The 19,966-nt window shown below is 36.2% G+C and overlaps 3 protein-coding genes across 6 annotated transcripts; 2 read left to right on the top strand and 1 right to left on the bottom strand.

Moving 5' to 3' along the window:
- Nucleotides 1–1,477: 1,477 nt before the first annotated feature.
- Nucleotides 1,478–14,949, top strand: LOC141615217 (uncharacterized). Of its 3 annotated transcripts, none has more exons than XM_074433679.1 (3): nucleotides 1,478–1,919; nucleotides 2,152–2,270; nucleotides 13,719–14,949. In XM_074433679.1, exon 3 carries the CDS (start codon nucleotides 13,720–13,722, stop codon nucleotides 14,764–14,766), a length of 1,047 nt encoding a protein of 348 aa, XP_074289780.1. In that variant the 5' UTR covers nucleotides 1,478–1,919; nucleotides 2,152–2,270; nucleotide 13,719; the 3' UTR covers nucleotides 14,767–14,949. The 3 variants fall into 3 exon arrangements, with proteins under 3 accessions (XP_074289780.1, XP_074289782.1, XP_074289781.1); XM_074433681.1 differs by having other exon boundaries at nucleotides 1,676–1,919; nucleotides 2,152–2,259; XM_074433680.1 differs by lacking the exons at nucleotides 1,478–1,919; nucleotides 2,152–2,270 and adding an exon at nucleotides 13,079–13,222.
- Nucleotides 6,466–8,062, bottom strand: LOC141614438 (uncharacterized). Its single transcript, XM_074433185.1, has 3 exons — nucleotides 7,748–8,062; nucleotides 7,038–7,178; nucleotides 6,466–6,648 (listed from the first exon to the last, which is right to left on the bottom strand). Exons 1-3 carry the CDS (start codon nucleotides 8,060–8,062, stop codon nucleotides 6,466–6,468), a joined length of 639 nt encoding a protein of 212 aa, XP_074289286.1.
- A 515-nt stretch (nucleotides 14,950–15,464) lies between the features above and the next one.
- On the top strand, nucleotides 15,465–18,585 carry LOC141612126 (mediator of RNA polymerase II transcription subunit 21-like). Of its 2 annotated transcripts, XM_074430842.1 has the most exons (5): nucleotides 15,466–15,616; nucleotides 15,711–15,995; nucleotides 17,376–17,453; nucleotides 17,539–17,590; nucleotides 18,205–18,585. In XM_074430842.1, exons 2-5 carry the CDS (start codon nucleotides 15,729–15,731, stop codon nucleotides 18,279–18,281), a joined length of 474 nt encoding a protein of 157 aa, XP_074286943.1. In that variant the 5' UTR covers nucleotides 15,466–15,616; nucleotides 15,711–15,728; the 3' UTR covers nucleotides 18,282–18,585. The 2 variants fall into 2 exon arrangements, with proteins under 2 accessions (XP_074286944.1, XP_074286943.1); XM_074430843.1 differs by lacking the exon at nucleotides 17,376–17,453 and having other exon boundaries at nucleotides 15,465–15,616.
- The last annotated feature ends 1,381 nt before the right edge of the window (nucleotides 18,586–19,966 follow it).

The raw sequence follows: 19,966 nt of genomic DNA, 5'->3' as shown, positions 1-19,966 counted from the left end.
AATACATAACTAACCTACTACCTACTCCTCCATTTTCAGATAATAGTTTATATTTCCTTTATTTTCTCCTCACAAAATAAAGTAAATGTAAACTATTTATTGGGACAGAGGGAGTAGTTATTAACTTAATCTATACGATATTGAACAAAAATGCAACAAAACAGTGCTTTTGATACTCTCCATAATTTGTATATTGATCAAGGGAACAAGGATGGAAAAAGGTAATTGATAAATTAAAATAACCTTTTGAAGCTATTAAGGTGAACCATATGGTTCTTACATACACCAACCTTAGTCTTAGACATGTTACATAACATGGTCTTCCTAAGTCGGATCAACTTCTTACCAATTCTAACCTTCAATTTACATATTCTCAATCTTAACCACCAAGGCCTTAACGATCGCCTTGTCGCGATGTCATCGACTTGCTTCAATATCTTGTGAATTAAGAATTGAGCCTCTCTATGAGCTCTCTCTTTTGGGTTTTCCTTCTCCATCTTAGTGTAACCATAGCTATTATTTCTCCTAATAACCAAGATGGCTAAATTTTTGTATGATTATAATAATATGGTCTTACAAATATAGGAAGTGTACCAAATGTTTTGGGGGAGGAAATATATATTATGTTGGGTGGGTGGGATTTGTAAACTTTAGTTGGGAAATGAATTAGACAATGAAGAAATTTGTGTGTTTATATAGTAGGGGAGTAGTGAAAAAGTCAAATACTTTAATTCATAATTAAGGATGATAAATAAAAGCTACCACACCATGTGCTCTTTATGTTGAAGCTAAGGGTTGATACATGAGAAAAATAAAAATGGGTTTTAAGCGGGTGTTACTTGAACCTGGATCATCGGTTTGTTTTCGTGTTCCATTTTATATCTCATTATTTTTATCTTCTGACGCAATTTTATACACTTATTTTTAATAATAGTTACTGCTTATGTGTTAAATGGATAATTAGTAGGACACAAAATGAAACACGGAAATACACAGAGAATCCAAACTCGTGATACAATGTATTGTGTCGTTATACTTACAACAAATAACTATTATGTATGTCTTAGTTATGGCTTTGTAGTGCTAGATTTAGCCGTCGGGTTTCTGGTGCTACCTTGTCGAGTAGGTTACGATGTTGCTGATAGAACATTGTAAGGTCATTCTCCGGTCGTTAAAAAAAAAATGTATACTTACAACAAATACGATATATTTATTTAAGTTAACGTTGGTTGATTGTAAGGTTATAACAAGCGGTTAATACTCCCTTCATCCCGGTCATTTGTTTGGCTTTAATTTTGACATAAAGATCGAGGAAAGATGAGAGAATCAATCATATATTATATTAAAGCTGAAACCAGCAGCCTAATAAAATGCCACGTGTCAATAGCCTAATAACATGTCACGTGTCATCTTAAATCAACTATCAAAATCCTCGATTGATTGACTTTAAAAAAAAAAAGCAATTAAATCAATATCCATAGTTAAATGGCACAAAATAACAGAAAAAGAAAAGAGTTTAGGCACAAAATATGCCATCTTTGCCTAAATAAGTCAACTTTCTAAAAGCTACAAATCAGCCACTTATTTCGGATTCAAAACCATAATAAAATAATAAATAAACAACTTTATCAAATCAAATCAATAATATTAAATTGAAAAATTGCCATAATTAATATTCAATAATTAATAATATCAAATCTTCTTCTTCTTCAAAAAAAAAATATCAAATCAAAAATTGCCATAATAACTGAGATTGGGTTATCATTATAGGAGGAAGTTATTATTATATCAACACAAAAATCTTCGTTAATGTTCCATAAATTTGGTTGATTTTTTTTTTTTTAAACAAGCAAAGTTCATTTCATACTTGATTTCAAGATGTCAAAGGAAGTGTTTAATGGCCCTCGTGACAAGAGAAGGTCCACCAATCTCTTTTGTTTTATACAATTGTTTTTCAAGTACATTTTCTATGATCTTCTTTATTCAATTACACATTCTCATGCATTAATTTGTAATCAAAGTAAATTTACGTGACAAAACATGACTTAATACAAATATTAATATTTCTTTTTCGCTTTTTTGGCAATAAGTGATTAATTATTATTTTTAATCATTATCGTGACATTTGACATTTTCCATAATTGTTCTCAGTTTAACGGAGACGTATCACGGTTAACAGAGTATAGTAAGACGTTGGTTAAAGTCGAAGCTTTTGGATGAAAGTTTGAATCATTCAAAGACAAGCCAACCAAAAGAAATGTATGTACAAGGTATGTGTATCCGTAATTTTTTAGATTAATGAAATACAATGCATATTTTAGAACATTTTAGAACAAATAATTTAAAGAAAATCTCATTTTATGAAACTAAATTGGAAGACCAAGAAGGATGGGAGGTTGAATATAAAATGTTACTGTCTATGGTCAGAAGTACAATATAAAGTGTTGTATAGTCTCGGTATATGTTGATGGACTCATATTTATTCCATACAAGTTATGAGTTTTAATATAACATGAAGAATTTTCACATTAAAATCAGTTTTTTTTTCATACTATAGGGAGGTTAGATGCATAGATATAACACCGAGGTATTATTTTTTCCCTTTTATATTTGATTTATTGATAGACAGGTTGAAGTTATGTTTATGCGTATGAGGACCAAGAAGTTAAGCTATAATTCTTATATAAATAAAAGCTTGCATAAAATATTCGCCATCTATACTTACAATCGTAAAAGCCGTAAATGAAACAAACTACATGCATGCTTTACTTTTTTTACACAAAATGATTTAAGATTTATTTGTGAGTGGGACGATGGGTCTTGCCAACCGAGCTAGATTTGATACGATTGTACCGTGCTTTTGTAACTATGAAGGTATAATTTTTGTTCCCAATTTTGTTAGTAAAACCGTGAAAGTATGTTTTTCCTTGTAAGTAATCGACAATTTTTGTATAGTATCAATATAAAATAAATTTTTGTGATAGTTAATGAGAAATAAAAAAACTGGGTTGTATTTGACTTTTAGTTTAAATTTATGGGCCTTAATTGGTATAAATGAAACATACAAAGCCTAATTTCACCATTGTTCAATGTTAGAGCAATAGCAGTAGAAGAACTTTATACTTCCTCTGTCCCGGTCATTTGTTGTCCTTTTGTTTTGGCACAACGACCAAGAAAAAAGGATAGAGTCAATTACTAAATGACATGTGGACCAAATTGAGTGTGAATAAACAAATTGTTCATCAAATGCATTCCTAAAATAGAAAGGACAACAAATGACTGAGACACCCCAAAATAGAAAAGGACAACAAATGACCGGGACGGAGGGAGTATAAAGTTCTTTCTATGCCATGTCATATTACGTCAATTTCAATACTTAAGAACTTTTGTTTACAACGGAAGAACTTAATATAAAAGTTCTTAAATGAAATTTACTTAAAAATGGACAATGTTGAAGTGTTTTTCACATTTTACAAAGCTAATTTATTGGTTATACACGTTCTCATATTTAAAAACTTGGTTCTTATTTTCGAACTTTATTCTTAAAAATAAGAACAACTTTTCAATACAATAAAAGAACTTTAAAAACAAGGTTCTTAGTGATAACCCCAATGTTAAGAACTACTATTGCTATTGCTCTTAGGGGGTTAATTGCCAACTTCGAGATTTTAAAACAAAATAAACCACAACGACGTAAACTCGGCTCACGACTCACGCACCACCCACAAAGGGAGAGGAAACTCGAAAATTGAAAAGGGAGAAATGAGAGCCGAGTTGTGGACTTGTGGGAGTTATACGTGATGAGCAGTTAATGGTGGGTCGTGAGTCGTGAGTCATGACTGGTGGCTGGTGGACACATGTCATGACTGGATGGTCATTGGTGGGTCACGGACGCGTTGGGGTTGGCTGGAAGTTGTCCGATCATTGTTAGGTATTTATGGCTTTTATGGGGGTATGTTGAGAAACTTGGAGGAGGAGAAAATCAGATTTGGGTCCCTGAGGAGTTGACTATTATAGTATGAAGGTTTAAGTAATTAGAAGAGGTGTAATGGTCAGTCAGGCCTTACGAGTTCAGTTGAGTTCAAGTCGATTCAATTCATTTATAATATAAATATTATTTATCATATGATGTTGGATATACAAATAGTCATTTGTTTATACTCGATTAAAGGCACATACATGAATTCTTTTTTATTTATAAACAAATTATGAAAAATACAATTATAATATAAGCATTATCTATAATACAATTTTGAAGATCGCCCGTACGGGCACGGGTTCAAAAACTAGTTATTAGATGATAACTGGACTAAATTAAGTATGGATGAACCAATTGCCAATAAAAATATTCCTAATATAGAAAGGGGCAAACGAATACCGAGACGTCCCAAAATAGAATAGACAAACAAATGATCGTTGGCTTAAAACTTTGGCTCCATCACTACTCATGACGTTTGATTAATTGATACTTTTCGTTAAGAAAACAATAGAAAAGAGCAAATGATAGATATGAGCCATAATGAGCTCATACATTTTCTAACTGAAATAATAAATTTAAGTGCATGATTTGAAAATAGAAAATGTATATAATACATCCATGATAATATAAACTTATAGGTTGTCATTCTCAAGCCTGAGGAACAATAGTCATGCCACGCAGTGGTCGGTCAAAGACCTAATTTTTCATGCTTACCAACGTAACCATATACATAGTTACATACGTATTAACATAATTCATTGTTAATAATCCAAGTTGACTTTGTTAAAATTTTAAATTTCTTACTATAAGAAAATTTTTAGCCACAAAAGAAAAAGCCAATTACTCCTTCTGTCCCGGTCAATTGTTGTCCTTTAATTTTGGCACAAAAATCAAGGAAAGAGGAAGGGGTCAATTACTATATGGCAAGTGGAACAAATTGAGTGTGAATGATCAAATTATTCATCAAGTTCATTCTTAAAATAGAAAGGACAATAACTCACTGAGACACCGCAATATTGAAAAAAAAACAAATGACCGGGACAGAGGGAGGACAATTTTCAGGTATATAAATTAATAACATCAGTAAGTGATATGAATCGGTTCGAAATGTAGGATATGAATCAATTTTTGATATTCTCCTTCCAAAATAGACTTGCTCAATTTTTGACATGTAATATTAGGTTAAAATTGACATGGTGCCTACTTGGAGTCGATGTGGCACATATATGGCTTTTTACAATATTATTAAAGCAAACAAATAAATGTATACAATTCCCCACACCACTTAACAGTTACCCTCCTTCGCTGATCACAAAATTTCATTGAAGACGGCGATATCCATCACAAGCTTGTGACGGATATCATTTCCTCTCACAAAATACCCATGAGAGGTGAGTGGGGAAGCACATGGGGATACCCCCACCTTGTCCCCTCTCCCTTTTTGTGAGAGGTCTTCAGCTTGTGACGGAATTAGCCTGTCACAAGCAAGACGCTTTGTTCGCTGATTATCTCAAATTTCATTCTCAATCAATTAGTCAACCGTCACACCTGACCACCACCGCTAAGCACTTTTCAAACCACAGTACTTCACCGCCACCGCCACCGCCACCGCTATTACTCAAACCTTAACAACTACCACTTTTCTCCATATAAACCAAGTGAATTAAGCCCCATTTTCGTAGGAACAAGGTTAGAAGTCTTAAATAATCAATTTTAGCAGCAACAATAAATACAAAATGTACACAAATGGGTAGAAGTTTGCTTTTGGATCAAACTTTATATGCAAGCACACATGGGTAATAACTAAGGGTATAAGCAATAGACAAACCTCTAAAAGGTTTGTTTTCATGCCACATAAGTTATGTACAAACTCATTTACTTACAAACCTCCTACCAACAACAAATAAACCTTTTCAAGGTTATATCATGGCCCACTATACTTTTTTTCCTCTCACATTCTCTCTCCACAAACCTGGTTACTGATTTGTAACCCCTCTCATCCATGAACCTCAACACTCATCACCAACAATTGAAGGTTTGTTGACAAACCTCTAAAATGATGGACATGTCATCCTACAGACCTCTTCATGAACCTCTATTGCTAATGCCCTAAGAAGTAAGAACCTTCAACATCAAAAAAATTACATAAATACAAAATGTACACAAATGGTTGATCCTGACTGAAGGTGAATACGTAAACAAATGCTGAGAGTGTGAGACAAAGGGAATGGCATACAAATCAAGATGAAGAAAACCAAACTGTAAAACTACTGTAACTATTCGTCGGACGTTCTAGCATTCTAGCATACATTCCATTTAGAGAGCCTTAATCCCACATTAAATTGTGGATACACTCCCAAAAAAAAAATCTCCTAACAAACTCAGTAAATTCAGATCATACCTTCTCATTCTCATTACCCGATTCAGCGACCCAAATATTGATGTCATCAACTTTGAGACAAACAGCAGTATGACCAGCAAATGCATCATCCACCACGACCCCGGATTTTTGAAAGAGATAAAAAGTCACCAGAATGGACATCATTTGGATTTATTGTTGCCTGCCAAGGTTGAGGGCGCTTCTCAAAGGTTGCACCCATGTGATTCTCGAGAAAATCTAGGTTAGCATGCTGACCCCAAGCAGTGTTTGGAAAATAGAAGTCAGATATCTACCATAGAAAGGAGTGTACCCAGCATTCCGGATGACATTAGAAATACAGATATTCCAATTTCCATGTTGCTTTACCTGTTCCATACAAATTTTATTTCCTTTTCTAATGGAGCTTAAGACTCACTAATTGGTAATGGAGTATGTTGAAATTGATAAAATGGCTAACTAAACTGTGTGCACTCTTCTTATGTCATGACGTGAAAGTTAGTTATTGCAATTTTTGCGTAGTTTTTACTATAGGTCGTATTGAACCTGCATCTCTCCTACCTCAACATGGCTCCATGGCTGGGAGGTCTCGTGGCACATTGAAATATTATTGTTGTATCTATGTAATCTAAACCTTATAAGAACAAAACTGGACACAGACAGAAGAACTTAAAACCATACATATTCCAATTCAGCAGCTTCCTCCCATGACTCAATCATTAGCTTATGCTCACTGGAGGCAAAGTAATAATCCCAGGTAACGCTGTATGGAGTTGCGAAAATGTAGTGATCCATACAGGTCCAGCTGTGTGCTGAAGATGTCTGCAAAGGAACCAAGCACTTAAGAATATCAGTTTCCAGCAGTTTAACCTCGCTTAATCTACTCCAAGTACAACATTTTTTTCCGTACCTATACCAGACATTTTCATATTGAACCATTGTAACGAAAAAATAGGTGACCTAAAACTCTAAACTATGCAAGAAAGCTACAAATTCTCATAAATCCCTTTCTACTGTAAGGCACATCAATCCAGCATCTCAATTAGCTTCCTTTGGAATTTACTCCTATTACGACCAGAAGAGCACCAGTGCTGCAATCTTTGAATAGGAAAACTCGCGTTAAGTTTAGCTTGTAAAATCATCAATCATGCTTCCAAGCTTCCAAGCTAAAATGCAAAACAAATTGAAACACCCAAACTACCACACACACACACACACACATTTTGCTTCCCACAACACCACCACATTACAAATGAATCATAACAATTTTCCATAACTAAGCACACAAAGCAGGAAATAGAATCTACACACACATATACAAGCTTAATTAATCAAACAAACAATCAAACAAATAAACATACTATACTTGTCTCAAAAGCAAACATACTTACTCCCTTCCATCCACCACCAAATTCTCTATCACCCCCACCATCAATAAACTCAATTTTAGCACTATTTTCATAAAAACAAGCTCCTTTCCAGTTTAAACTATCATCATCACCATCAATATTAGGTGTAACTAAACCCACAAAAGGCAACAAATCCAATGCACAATGCAAATTATTTAAAACTGGCCATGATATTTCTTTTAGTGATACTGGTAGAACATCATTAACTCTACATGGTACTTCAATTGCTTCTCCAAACCCTAATTTCACCCCTAATATACATATGATTATGAGGGTGAGTTTATCACTTCCCCTCATCTTTTTCAAAATTAATTTCTGGGTTTTTCAGGGGATTAAGAATTATGATCTGGGTTGGGTTCAGAATACAATGGAGATTAGAGGATATATCAAATTTTGTGATGATTTTGAATATCCATATTTGTGTTAAGGAACTAATATTTCGATGAGTCGCGTACCGTGGTCGATGGCAGTATGGGTACCCCGAGAGTACTAGTTGAGTTTCGAGTAATTGATACAGGTACACACCATGTTTGAAAAAGTCATAGATTAGTGGTGTACATGGTGTCACAAAAAAAAAAGTTCACAAATGACATGTGTTGAGAAGAATCATGGGAGTATATTTGAAAGCATGATTTGAAAATAGCCATTACAAGTTAAAACACTCTTGGAAACTTCTCTGATTTATAGATTAGAACTCCTAATTATTTCACACAATAAAGTATATTATGAAAAAACTCAAAATGTGAAACATGGAAGAGCGTTTTTGAGGGCAATCAAGAGTATGTCGGTAGATATGTACGTACCTTATTCTGGCCAGGTCCACTACGGGTACGCAAATCTTCGTAGTTAACTTCGGAATGGAAACTATAGGCGTTAGCACTGGTGAAAACTCCGTCGCTCAATCGGGCAACACTAGGAAAACACTATAGCAAGAATGACTGCTACAAAGTAATATCCCTCTGAATGTAGGCAAAGGGGACATCAATGGTGGCCTTTGCAGCAGCACCCCATGCTATAGTGCTTTTCCTAGTGTAGAAGATACCGCCATTCCTGATACAGTTTTGAGCCGTTGGAAAATTCTGTAATTCTTATTGATGGTTTGAAAAGCTCGAAGTGTGCGCCAAAAGGTCAAATGGATGTTATGAGTTCATATCCCGAACATGAAGCAATTAGAATAGCAAGGGAGGTGCAGTACACTATCTTCAACGGCGAGTGGTTGCCTGAATGGATTTAACTTAACTGCAATACAAAGAGAGCATCAAACAATTTAGGTCGAAAACTGAATAACTTCCAGAAAATTTCCATTTCCAATAGGAGCTCAAATTCACAATCTTAACGACTTGAAATATGCTGACATAACGCAAAATGTTTCACTACTACTTTGCTACGACTCTGAGTTAGCCCTCGATGGATGCAATTTTCTACACAATTTTCAGTACGGGCCACCGTGTCTAAGACACCCTGTGTTTTTCAGCAGATGGGCAAGGTTGCATACATTAGAGTATTAGATCACGCTCTATGTTTGGACTTTGGATCCCCAATTTTAATATGGATCTGCAATCTGCATGTCAAAAAAATATGGCGATGGAAAAGACGCAGCTGATCTAAATTTGAGTAGTGCGAGACATACTATTGTTTCCTTTTAGCTTGGATAAGCAGCAATGCCGGCATTTGGAGCAACTATCAGATGTGGAAAGCCATCCTGCAGATGATAAGGTTTCAGTTCACTATAAATTGTCTGAATGTTTGAAACATATGTACATTTTCCACAGCAAAAATAGTATGTGAACTACTACATTAGATTGTGCATTCACTTTTCTTTGTCACACCATGTTTGGATTTTGGATTGAGGGATTTGGAGGGAAAAGAGAGGTAAGCAAACAATCTCCCTTGTTTTCTTAATAAAGGGGTAAATGAAGGAATCTCCAATTTATTCTCCATCCCCTCCTTGTCCTTTCCATTCCCTCTCTCCCCCTCCCTCCTAGTATTGTATCCAAACAAATTCCTGTGTTTTTTGGGGATTGAAGCCTTGAAGGATCAATAGGAGCGTAAATAAACCCCAGTCAGCATTACCAGAAAAGTATATGATAGATGTAGATAGTAGGAGTCTAACACCTTCACTATGTCTCTAAAGTGATCGTGATAGAAACCTTTCAGACCTAGTGTCACAGCAGAACTCCTGGTCTCGTTTGGCATTTTGCACATGCAATCTCCCTCATCACAACAAGCAAAGGTATTGAGACTGATTCTCTCACCATCTCTACTAATTTGTAGGGCAAACAAGTAAAAAACCCAGATAGATCTTGTGATATACTCCGTATTCAACACATTTGTAGACAGCTACAGAAATTAGGAACAAATAGATACAAATCAATTCTACAACTCAAAGTTCGATGAAGAATCACGAATGTGCAGAAAAATAAGAGGCGAATAAGTAAACACCAGGGAAGAAAAATGGTGTAATTCTGTTACTTCAGCCATATACAACCCGTCATGGTGAAGGAATAAGAGACTAACAATCTTAACATGATCAACTGCATGTTGTCCGCAATTTTCCACACTGGATACATGGTGAAGGAATAAAAGCTGTTGAAACGTTTTGAGTAAAAATCAATTGAGCAGCTGAAGAAAAAGATGACAGAATGTCCGCTTCACTAAGTAGAAGGGATGGTAAATTTATCTTGATGCATTTCAGCCACAATTACTAATAGTTTGATAACTTGATTGGCAAGCAACAACAAAAATCTTTCGATACTTGACAATGACTAGAAGTCTAGAAGCATCTCAAAGGGAAACTTTCCCAATCTCATTCATATATCCTTCCATGTGATACGTCTTTTGGGGCGGTAGATAGTTAGCCCCAACTACAACCTCACTTCTGGAAAGAGCTCCTATCTCCTGGTCTAGGTCCAGAAGCAGAGTTAGTGTACAGAGCTAGACGTTCCTGTTGACCACTCTCAAAAAATTGTTCATTTCAGAGGCAATGATTAGCCAATTGTTCATTTCAGAGGCAATGATTAGCCAAAGGTTGTTGTGGAGGTAATTCAAGTCACTGACCTTTGCTCTGGCACTGCAACTCCGACAAGTTTTATATGCACGTGGGAGTAGGGCAAGTAGTTCACCGAATGCAGCAGCATGAAAAAGCTCTTTATCAGGTCCTATGGATATAAGTTCATTTTTTCACTGAAGCACGAGCTTAAGTGATAGTGAAAAGGTACTATACAAAAGGGAAATACTCATAATAACCATAATTTATCATGCAAGTTTAAAGAGTCTCATCCCGCAAATGAACGAGAAAAAAAAAACTTTTAGGATAATACTTCCTATACTACAGGGTATAGGCTAGTTAGCTTCAAAGGTTTGTTTTGAGCCGAAACTGCGATAGGATCCATTGTCAAAGTTTCCGTGTTCTCTTTCGTCACTAATGTGGCAGTTGACTATTATCACAGAAAGTAGGATGGGTTCCAAAAAATAACATCTATAACAAATGATATTACTTTGAAAGAACCAGGTCTACCACTTTCTTGTACAAGGATCTCAATTGACCATAGACACTTGGTAGTATGAATTAAGCGTTTTTAACGGTAATGCTAATACAAAGGACAATCAAGTAAGCTTATATTATATCAATACATTCAGGGTGCAAAGCAAAAACACTTTTTGATACATGGGAGTCGGATCAGGGGACAATTTTGAACTTCTAAAACTCCATAGAAGTATATTGTGCATAATTTGCACCTGGGTGAAACCAACTCCATTCACGATATCAACATATCTGTAAAGTGATTTTGTTAAATATTAATGGAATCAGAGTGTGGAGTTATTCAAGTTGGGTTAATCAAGAAAAATAAATAAATAAATAAATAAAAAGAGTCAGAAAATCAACAGCAAAATACGAATCAGAGGATAAAAGTTTAGCATCTACTAAGAATTACTGAAATTTTGAACCAAATATTACTCCTCAAACAAACAACTTTACAACGAGACTCCATTCTCATGAGTAGCTATAAACCGTTGAAATTGGTTATTACCAACTTAAAGAATATCATCACAGCTTATACGATGGCGGAGCCAGGATTTACATTGAGGCGAATTACTCAATGAATAAGATAAACTGGAAAAAAAAATAATCAAAGTTTACCTAAAACTCGATAGTTTTCAATTGTAAATAACAGAATCAACCTGGATTGCGCAACCTCAATGTAATACACCATCAGAGAAAAGAAATACAACAGAATCAGCCGCAAAAGACAACCCAATGATCATCAAAAGCCTGGTCCATAACCTAGAGTTGTCTTTTGCGGCAGATTATGCGGTATTTCTTTCCTCTTCTCTAATCATGTATTATTACATTGAGGTTGCTATATATACAAAGACACGCAAAACCCTACCACAATTCCATGTCCAGTCATTTTCATGTCATGCCTTGTAGCTTCTACGGGTGTGCAATTTCCAAAATTAAAAATTTCGGCCCAGTCTCCAATCGAACATTTTTTGTGAGTTTGGTTTTCGGCCCGATCGGTCCAGGATCGGTGTGGACCGAAAAGATTCGAATTTGATTTTCTTTCCTAAAATTATATTTTAATTTGGTCCAATGGACTAGAATTTTTGGACCGAAATTTGAAAAAGTAGGCATGTAGTATTCCGGTCCAACCGATCCGGTACGGTCTTGAACCAAAATTTTTATAATCTAGTCTGGTACCGAATATTAGACTTGGCAAAAGCAACCCGACTCAATTAACCCGACCCGAAAAGGCTGACCCGAAATACATCACTCGAATGTGACCCGAAAACCCGACCCGGCCTGAACATGTCCCGAACTTTCTTGACCTGTAAATTGACCCGACCCGTTTGACCCGAAACAAACCCGAAATGACCCGGCCTGACCCGAATTGACCCGAAATCAATGAAAAACCCGAACTGACCTGACTCGAACCTGACCCAATTGACCCATTTACCAGGTCTATTACCGATCCATAAATTTTATCGATTTCAGTTCCGAACTGGTCCGATTGTGGACTGATACACAGCCCTAAATTTCCTTGTGCATTACTCGAAGCTATTGTCTTTTTTGCTGACAACTTGTTTTGTGGGCTTTAGTTTTTGCACATCTGACTCAAGTAACCCGATCCAAACCCCACCAAGTTAACCCATTTACCATGTCTGAAAATAACAATTCAAAGTAGCTAAATGCCTATTGAACTACGCCAAAATCTTAATCAACCTCATTAAGCAATTAATTGATTCATCTTTTACTATGATTTACCCACTGGAAAATCAAAGGACAAAATAGTTACTCATAAAACAACAAAAGGGCTGTTCAATACACGGCGTTACATTTCGCCTCGTCCCCTGACAGTAACTTTCTTTTTTGTGAATCTTTCCTTACTGTAAATACCAATCTTTACAGCAACATCATCATCATAGTAGATTAAAATAAACCGTGGAATTTATCAGGTAATTCAAGATTTAACCCTTCTAATTTATGTTTTTTAATCTCCCTTTTTTACATGTGTTATGAATAATAATAATAGTTCACCCACCTATTGATCTTGAAAACTTCTGATAGGTAATGTACGTATACAATCCCATGATGAGAAATTGACTGTGATGTGTGATTTATTACAAGTTACGACATATACTCCGTTCATCCCAATTATTTTTTTAACATTTCTGTTGTTTGTAAGAAATACATTAATCAAGATTACATGGGCAAGTGATTGTTTTTATTTGTTTCTTGGAATTTGTATACCTACTTAAATTGTTTTAGTTAGAAAACTACTATATACTGATCAAGAGGGGAGACCAGTTTATGTGCCACAATGTCATGATACTTAAAAACGATCTCTTGGAATTCTTGTTAGTCGACCCCAAAATCATTTTGAATATCAACGCTTTTATTATTGTTGTTGTTGGTCATCACATGTTAAACGTTAAATTTCTTTGTTACCAGAATGAGCCAGTTGATGAATCAAGCTGCATCAGCATCAGATCCACCAGTGAAGAGAAGGCGTGGGCGCCCACGTAAAGACGAAACTCCAGCAATAGAGAAACCATCCCTTGCTAGCAGACCGATCTTAAGGTCTGTTTCCTGCACACTAGGAAATTCATCTGGTGCTTTTAAAGGCAACGACACGATCCAAGTAGACGCTGACTTGTCACTGTCGACAGATGATGATTATAACAATGATGAGATGGTGGGCCAGGTTGTGACAGGTGTTCTGGAGTGTGCCTTTGATGCAGGATACTTCCTGAGAGTGAGAGTAGGGGACAGTGACATGTACATGAGAGGTGTAGTGTTTAAGGAAGGCTGTGTTGTTCCTGTCACTCCTGAGAATGATATTGCCCCGAATGCTAAGATGTACACGAGACGGGATATACCAATACCTACCTCATTTACTCCTCAATCTCATTCGCCTGTAGGAAGGGTACTACCACACTCGCCTACTATATATGATGCCGAGCAGAAAGAGACAAAGACAGAAACTGTTGACCACCAGTTAACTGTTGCGTTCGAGAAACCAACGGGAATTGTTGAAGGAAAAAGAGAAGAGAGAGAGAAAGAGGATGTCCCGGAAACTTCTGAAAATGTTCTAAATCAACCCGAAGAGAAACAAGCTGAAAAGGAACCATCTATTGAGCCTGCTGAGAATGGTAATGAGATTGGAATGGGAGAAGTAAATGTTAATGTTTCCCTTTCAGATAAATTAGAGGTGGAGAAAGACAGAAATGACCCTCCGATAGAAGTGAAAGAGAAGGAAGATTCATCACGAAGGTCAGATCTGGATGACCTATCTGAGATTCCATTAAAGATGCGGAAGACAAACGAAGTTACTGTGGCTTGCTCAAATGTGCAGCCATTAAAAGAGGAAGATGGATGTGAAGTTTCTCTGAAGGAAATTTGCGATAGTTCTGGATTTCAAATTAGTATGGAGAATGGAGACGGTGATAGTTTATTGACTGAACAACCAAGCGAGGTTACGGCAATGGAGACTGAATGATTAAGCAGAAGTTCACTGCAAATGCCAATTACTGAACTACAGTCATACCCTATTAACAGGGTTTTTTCAATGTAGCGTTTTGTTTTTCTTGAACTTTAGGCATTGGATACTCGTTCATTTAGTTAGTGATTCTTTTATGCTGATGCATTATTCAAATCTAATAAGTACCCTCTTCTTTTTCAAGACTGATGATAGAATGTTCTCTGCATAATATGTACTTTAAATCACTTGTGCCAGTTCTCTCAAATGGAATCCAGAGGGTAGCCTTTGTTCATACATTAGTTACTCCTTATTCATCCTGGAAGGAAACTGCCATTAGAATAAACGCGGTTAAAAAATAGTTACTGCTTAATCAGTGACTGTCAAACTGGTCGGGCAGTAAGGTCCGGCTTGATATACAGCTGGAGTAGAATACTACCCACGGGTTATCTGTCGGTTTATTTATAGAAATAAATTACATGACTGAGACACTCAAATAAGAAAAACGTAAAGAATTGATCGAGACAGACTACATAGGTTATAAAATTAATATTTTAATTGCAATTGTAAAATCAAATTTGGTTACTTATAATATATGAGTTTCTTTTATAAATTAATTTTATATCCCTTAAATTTGCATTTTCCGCTATTTTATCCCATTTATAAGTTGGGTTTATTTTTAGACGGGTCCAAGACGAAGATACTAAAAACAAAAGATTGCAAGTTCGAATCCCCAGAAATCGTTTTGGAAATTTCAAATAACCATTTTCCGCTATTTTATCCCTCGTTCGTTCCTTCCTTCCTTTCAGTCATCGCCATTGCACTCAAGTCGCTCATCTTCCATAGACGATAATCCTCCTTCTCAGCTAAGGTAATCATTTACAATCTCTTGTAAATTACTCATACGACTTCAAATTTAGCTTGAAAATTATCCAATTGATTGATTAAATTTGCATGAATTAAAGTGAATAATAAAAGAAAAGATGGATATAATATCACAAATGCAAGAACAAGTGAATTTGATAGCGTCCTTAGCATTCAACACTTTTGGAACTTTGCAAAGAGATGCTCCTCCTGTTCGTCTTTCTCCTAATTATCCCGAACCTACTCCATTAAACCATAATTCTCAACCACCGGCGCAACAACCGCCGTCAGAGCCGCAGCAACCGCCTCAAGCGACGGCGCCGCAGGAGGATTTCGCTGATGAGCCGAAAAAAGCGAGTGCTGCTCTTGTTAAGGCTGCCAAACAGGTCTCTCTCCTTTATTTTCTTGTGATTCTAGTGTTTTTTTTTTCCGCATTTTGTGTAGATGTGTTATTGGAAAGTTGTTGATCAATTGGATAATAATCTGCCAGTGTTAGTTTTGAAATGTTTGGAATCGTGTTCTTCTCTAGTGTCTTAAGATTGTTTGATATGATTGATCGTTTTGCGTTTTGCACGGTGTAAGATAATGTGGTTGTGGTTGAACAGGCGAAAGGTATGTTTGGAACTTTGAATGTTATGGAAACATCTCTTTAGTAGCCTAGACAAATTGTTAGGTGTTGGGAGTGTAGGAAAAGAGAGTGCGTTAACAAACAAGGCAATGTTTTTGTTGGTGGCAACCGGAACTACTGATCAAACAGAATTTGAATGTTGAATATGTTGAATGCTGATGGGAGTTTATATGTTCAAAAATTGGCTTTTTAGTATGCTTGTCAAGTTAGGATTTAGGAATGAAACGAAGATGGTGTGCACACCCAGGAATGCATCACAATTGTTAGTAGTATGTTGGTCATGGTGATGATATGAGTGTCATTGATCAAAAGTGCCTCTTCTAGCAGTATTAACAAGTTAGAGGTGAGACTAAGATTGTGTTCAGCTTAAGGGCACTAAAAGGCTGTCACTACTCACTAATGACGTGGTTGGTATTAAGGCTTGGGAAGTTTCGAAAATGTGTCTCTATGGGTCTTTGATTGCTTAGGATAAGGTTTCATGCATGTAGGTAATCATATTATGTAGTTATGCAGAGTCATGCCTAAAGGTACAATTCTTTGGTGATTGTCGTATTTGTACAATGCTTTGATTTACTGACATTATGGTAGTAAAGTTCAAATATTTCAAAAACCCTATTTCTTCTAGTCTCAAGTAGTTGAACGATTGGTTGCATAAATATCTCAAAAGAAAGCCTTATACATTTTATGCTATGCCATACTTTTTACAAGTAGAACTGGATCAACAACTTTGACTGCGGAATGTGGTGAGCCATAAACAAAAAAGATTTTACGCCCACATTTCCTACTTTTAGTTATTTTAGGGTGGTACTGAGCGTCTGTGTCTTAGTCGAACTTCAATTTGAATTTTGTTGTCACCCTTATGAACAATGAACACGAAGTCATAGCTATGTTACTTCAATTGGATCATGTATATTCGAAGATATTGTCAACTGACTGACATTAGTGATTGCCAAGCGTTCACATAAGTTGTTGCCTGCATATTCACTGGTAAAATGTACTAACTGGTTTAATTCTAGGATTTTTATTTTAACTCACAAAGCGGCGTGTTGTGTAGCTCTATGCATGTGCACTCTTCAGTCTGGAACTTCTTATTTGTGTGTATATATCACTAAATAGCTAATCACGCCTTGCTGTTCAGTTTGATGCATTGGTTAACGCCCTTCCACTGACCGAGGGAGGTGAAGAAGCTCAACTTAAACGAATAGGAGAGCTTCAAGTATTAGTGTATTACAGTTGTTAGTTCATTTTGAACTGCTATATTATCTGCATGTTGCTTACTTGGTACTCCGTAAGTACACCAGGCGGAAAATGATGTTGTTGGACAAGAATTGCAAAGGCAACTGGAAGCTGCTGGTAAACACTTGGACAATCTTTTTTTACTTTTCTTCTTCCTGAAAACATCAATGGTCTAACTTCTTGGTCAAAATAGTTATGAAAATTTGATATTATTCCTATATGTTAGATAAATCTGAATCTGACGACTTTTTTAAGCTGCTAGAAGCCTAGAACTACAGATATGGTCACGGTTTTGATAAGATCTTATGCATGCATAGCAACAATGGTGTTAGTATGCTACATAGAAGCTAGAAAGTAGCTTGGTTGCTTATAACTGCAGACTTGCCATTAGGTACCGAAATTAACTTAGGTATATGATATATATGTTACTCGTAATAAATTAGAAGTATCTAATGTACGATATGGATACAATATGTTAGTATGAATAAGCCGAGTAACCTAGGCTGTATGTTATATCAGTTGATTGACCTACTATAGTGTGCAGCCGTTCGAAACTTTTATTTTGTGTTTTACCAGCCCAAGTAGTCAAATACTAGTTTTTTTTTAAAGGCACATACTCTCACCAAGTACTGTATTATTCTGAAAACTGAGTATCCTGTTGCAAGGTTTTAGCTGGGAACCTAGGACATAATCTTGTTTAAATTTTCAATGTGGTGCCCTTTTTTGTGTAGATGAGGAGCTAAAACAAGTGCAGGAAATGTTCAACCAAGCATCAGATAAGTGTTTAAACATGAAGAACCCGTATTGAAGACAGATGATCTTACCCAGCATTTAGGAGATTATAACCGTCATTATGTGTATATTATGTGACTTTTTTTTCACGATTCCCATTATTTAGGCCAAAGTGTGGTAGTGTAGTCTCAAGTATGGCCCGGAGCTTGATTTTAGTAGGCCTGAGAATTAGCCATCAGAGGAGGTTAGGAATGTGAAGGAACTAGTAAATCTCAATCAGTGTCCTATAAGCCAGTGTTAGACAGTAAAAGATTTCTTTCCGGTATTTTTTTATGAATTCTCCATTCGCGTTGAAATAGTTTTTAAAAATTGGGTCTGATTACTTGTGCTTGGCTTAATTTCATAGAGCTCTAGCATCGAAAACGAGGATTGAATTGCATGAATTGATGCTCTACAGTCTACATAGTTAATGTACTTGTTCACTGATCCAGGGGAGTAATTAGAGGAGGCTTCTTTTCAATTTATCTACTTTCCGATCTCTAATGTAAACAAAATTATAGGGCTTCTCACAAACAAATCACTCTTTTAAGTTTTATTGCTGTAACTAGGGCTAATCATATCTTAGAATTACACGAAAGAATTGGATAGAACGTAGATGCAAGAGTCAACTCTATTAGACATGATTCGCCCTAGTTTGACTATGAACTTCGCACGCACTTTATTTACAAGCCTACGTCTCTTCTTTATTTGGTTGTGGCTGCTAAAATGGTCTGGGAAATGAGAGACTACTCAGTACTACTAGGGAGAATGCACCAAATGGTATTCTTCTTCTTGGAAACTGAGACCTCATTCTACCATTAAAATTTGGAGACAAATTTGGTAAAAGGAAAAAAGCCCGAACCTATAATGAATGATCTTAGGATCATTGATTTCCTTTTATTGACCGATTTAGAAGCTAGACACCTCTAAAATCATGGAGGTTAGGATAGAACTGATCTTTGATTCAAGGTGGGTGAATCATATTCATATCCTTAGTATTCTAATGAGCCATCGGATCACTTGTTACACCTTCTACTGGTCCCATTCTTACAATGGTAGTTACAACACTAAGTCGGGGTATAGCCTTCCGTTGGAATCTGTAATACCCCGTGTTTTATATATAATCAATTAAACGGATATTAATATATATATTAATTACTATACATTTTATATATTACTATTTAAGTCGGGTTAATTGTTGAGTCGATAATTACGTTAATTATTTTACTTGACTCGCGTTGTATCGATCTAAGTTAAGTGAGACGGGTTTAACTGAACGAAGTCACGTTAGCTAATTCTTTTACAACCACGCGGACCCATGACATTTACCCACTTACCCAATCACGTTTACCCATGACCCATTTACCATCTAACCTAAACTTTTAACCTTTTTACCCTAGCTCTACACAACCCTACTCCCTCAACCCGCCTCCCTCCTTCATCAACACCAATCATCAGCTTTCACGCAAAACGAGAGAGAGAGAGAGAGAGTATGGGTGTTGGCGGCTTGACAAGGAAGGCTTTAGGGTGTTTGACGACGACCGTGGGTGGCCCTGGTAGGTTTGTGGTGGTGGCGAAAAAGGTAAGAGTTCAACCCTTTCCTCTGATTTCGCATTTCTGTCGAGTTGTTTGGTTGTTGTTTCGTGTCTTAGGGAGGGGATAAGGGTGGTTGGCGTCGGGGTATATGGGTAGGGTGGTTAGTGACGAGTGTAGTGGTGGTGG

Source organism: Silene latifolia, chromosome 11 (genome assembly GCF_048544455.1).
Source record: "Silene latifolia isolate original U9 population chromosome 11, ASM4854445v1, whole genome shotgun sequence".
Lineage (NCBI taxonomy): Eukaryota > Viridiplantae > Streptophyta > Magnoliopsida > Caryophyllales > Caryophyllaceae > Silene > Silene latifolia.
Note: the sequence above shows the minus strand (reverse complement) of the source record. Positions and strands in the feature narration are given on the sequence as shown.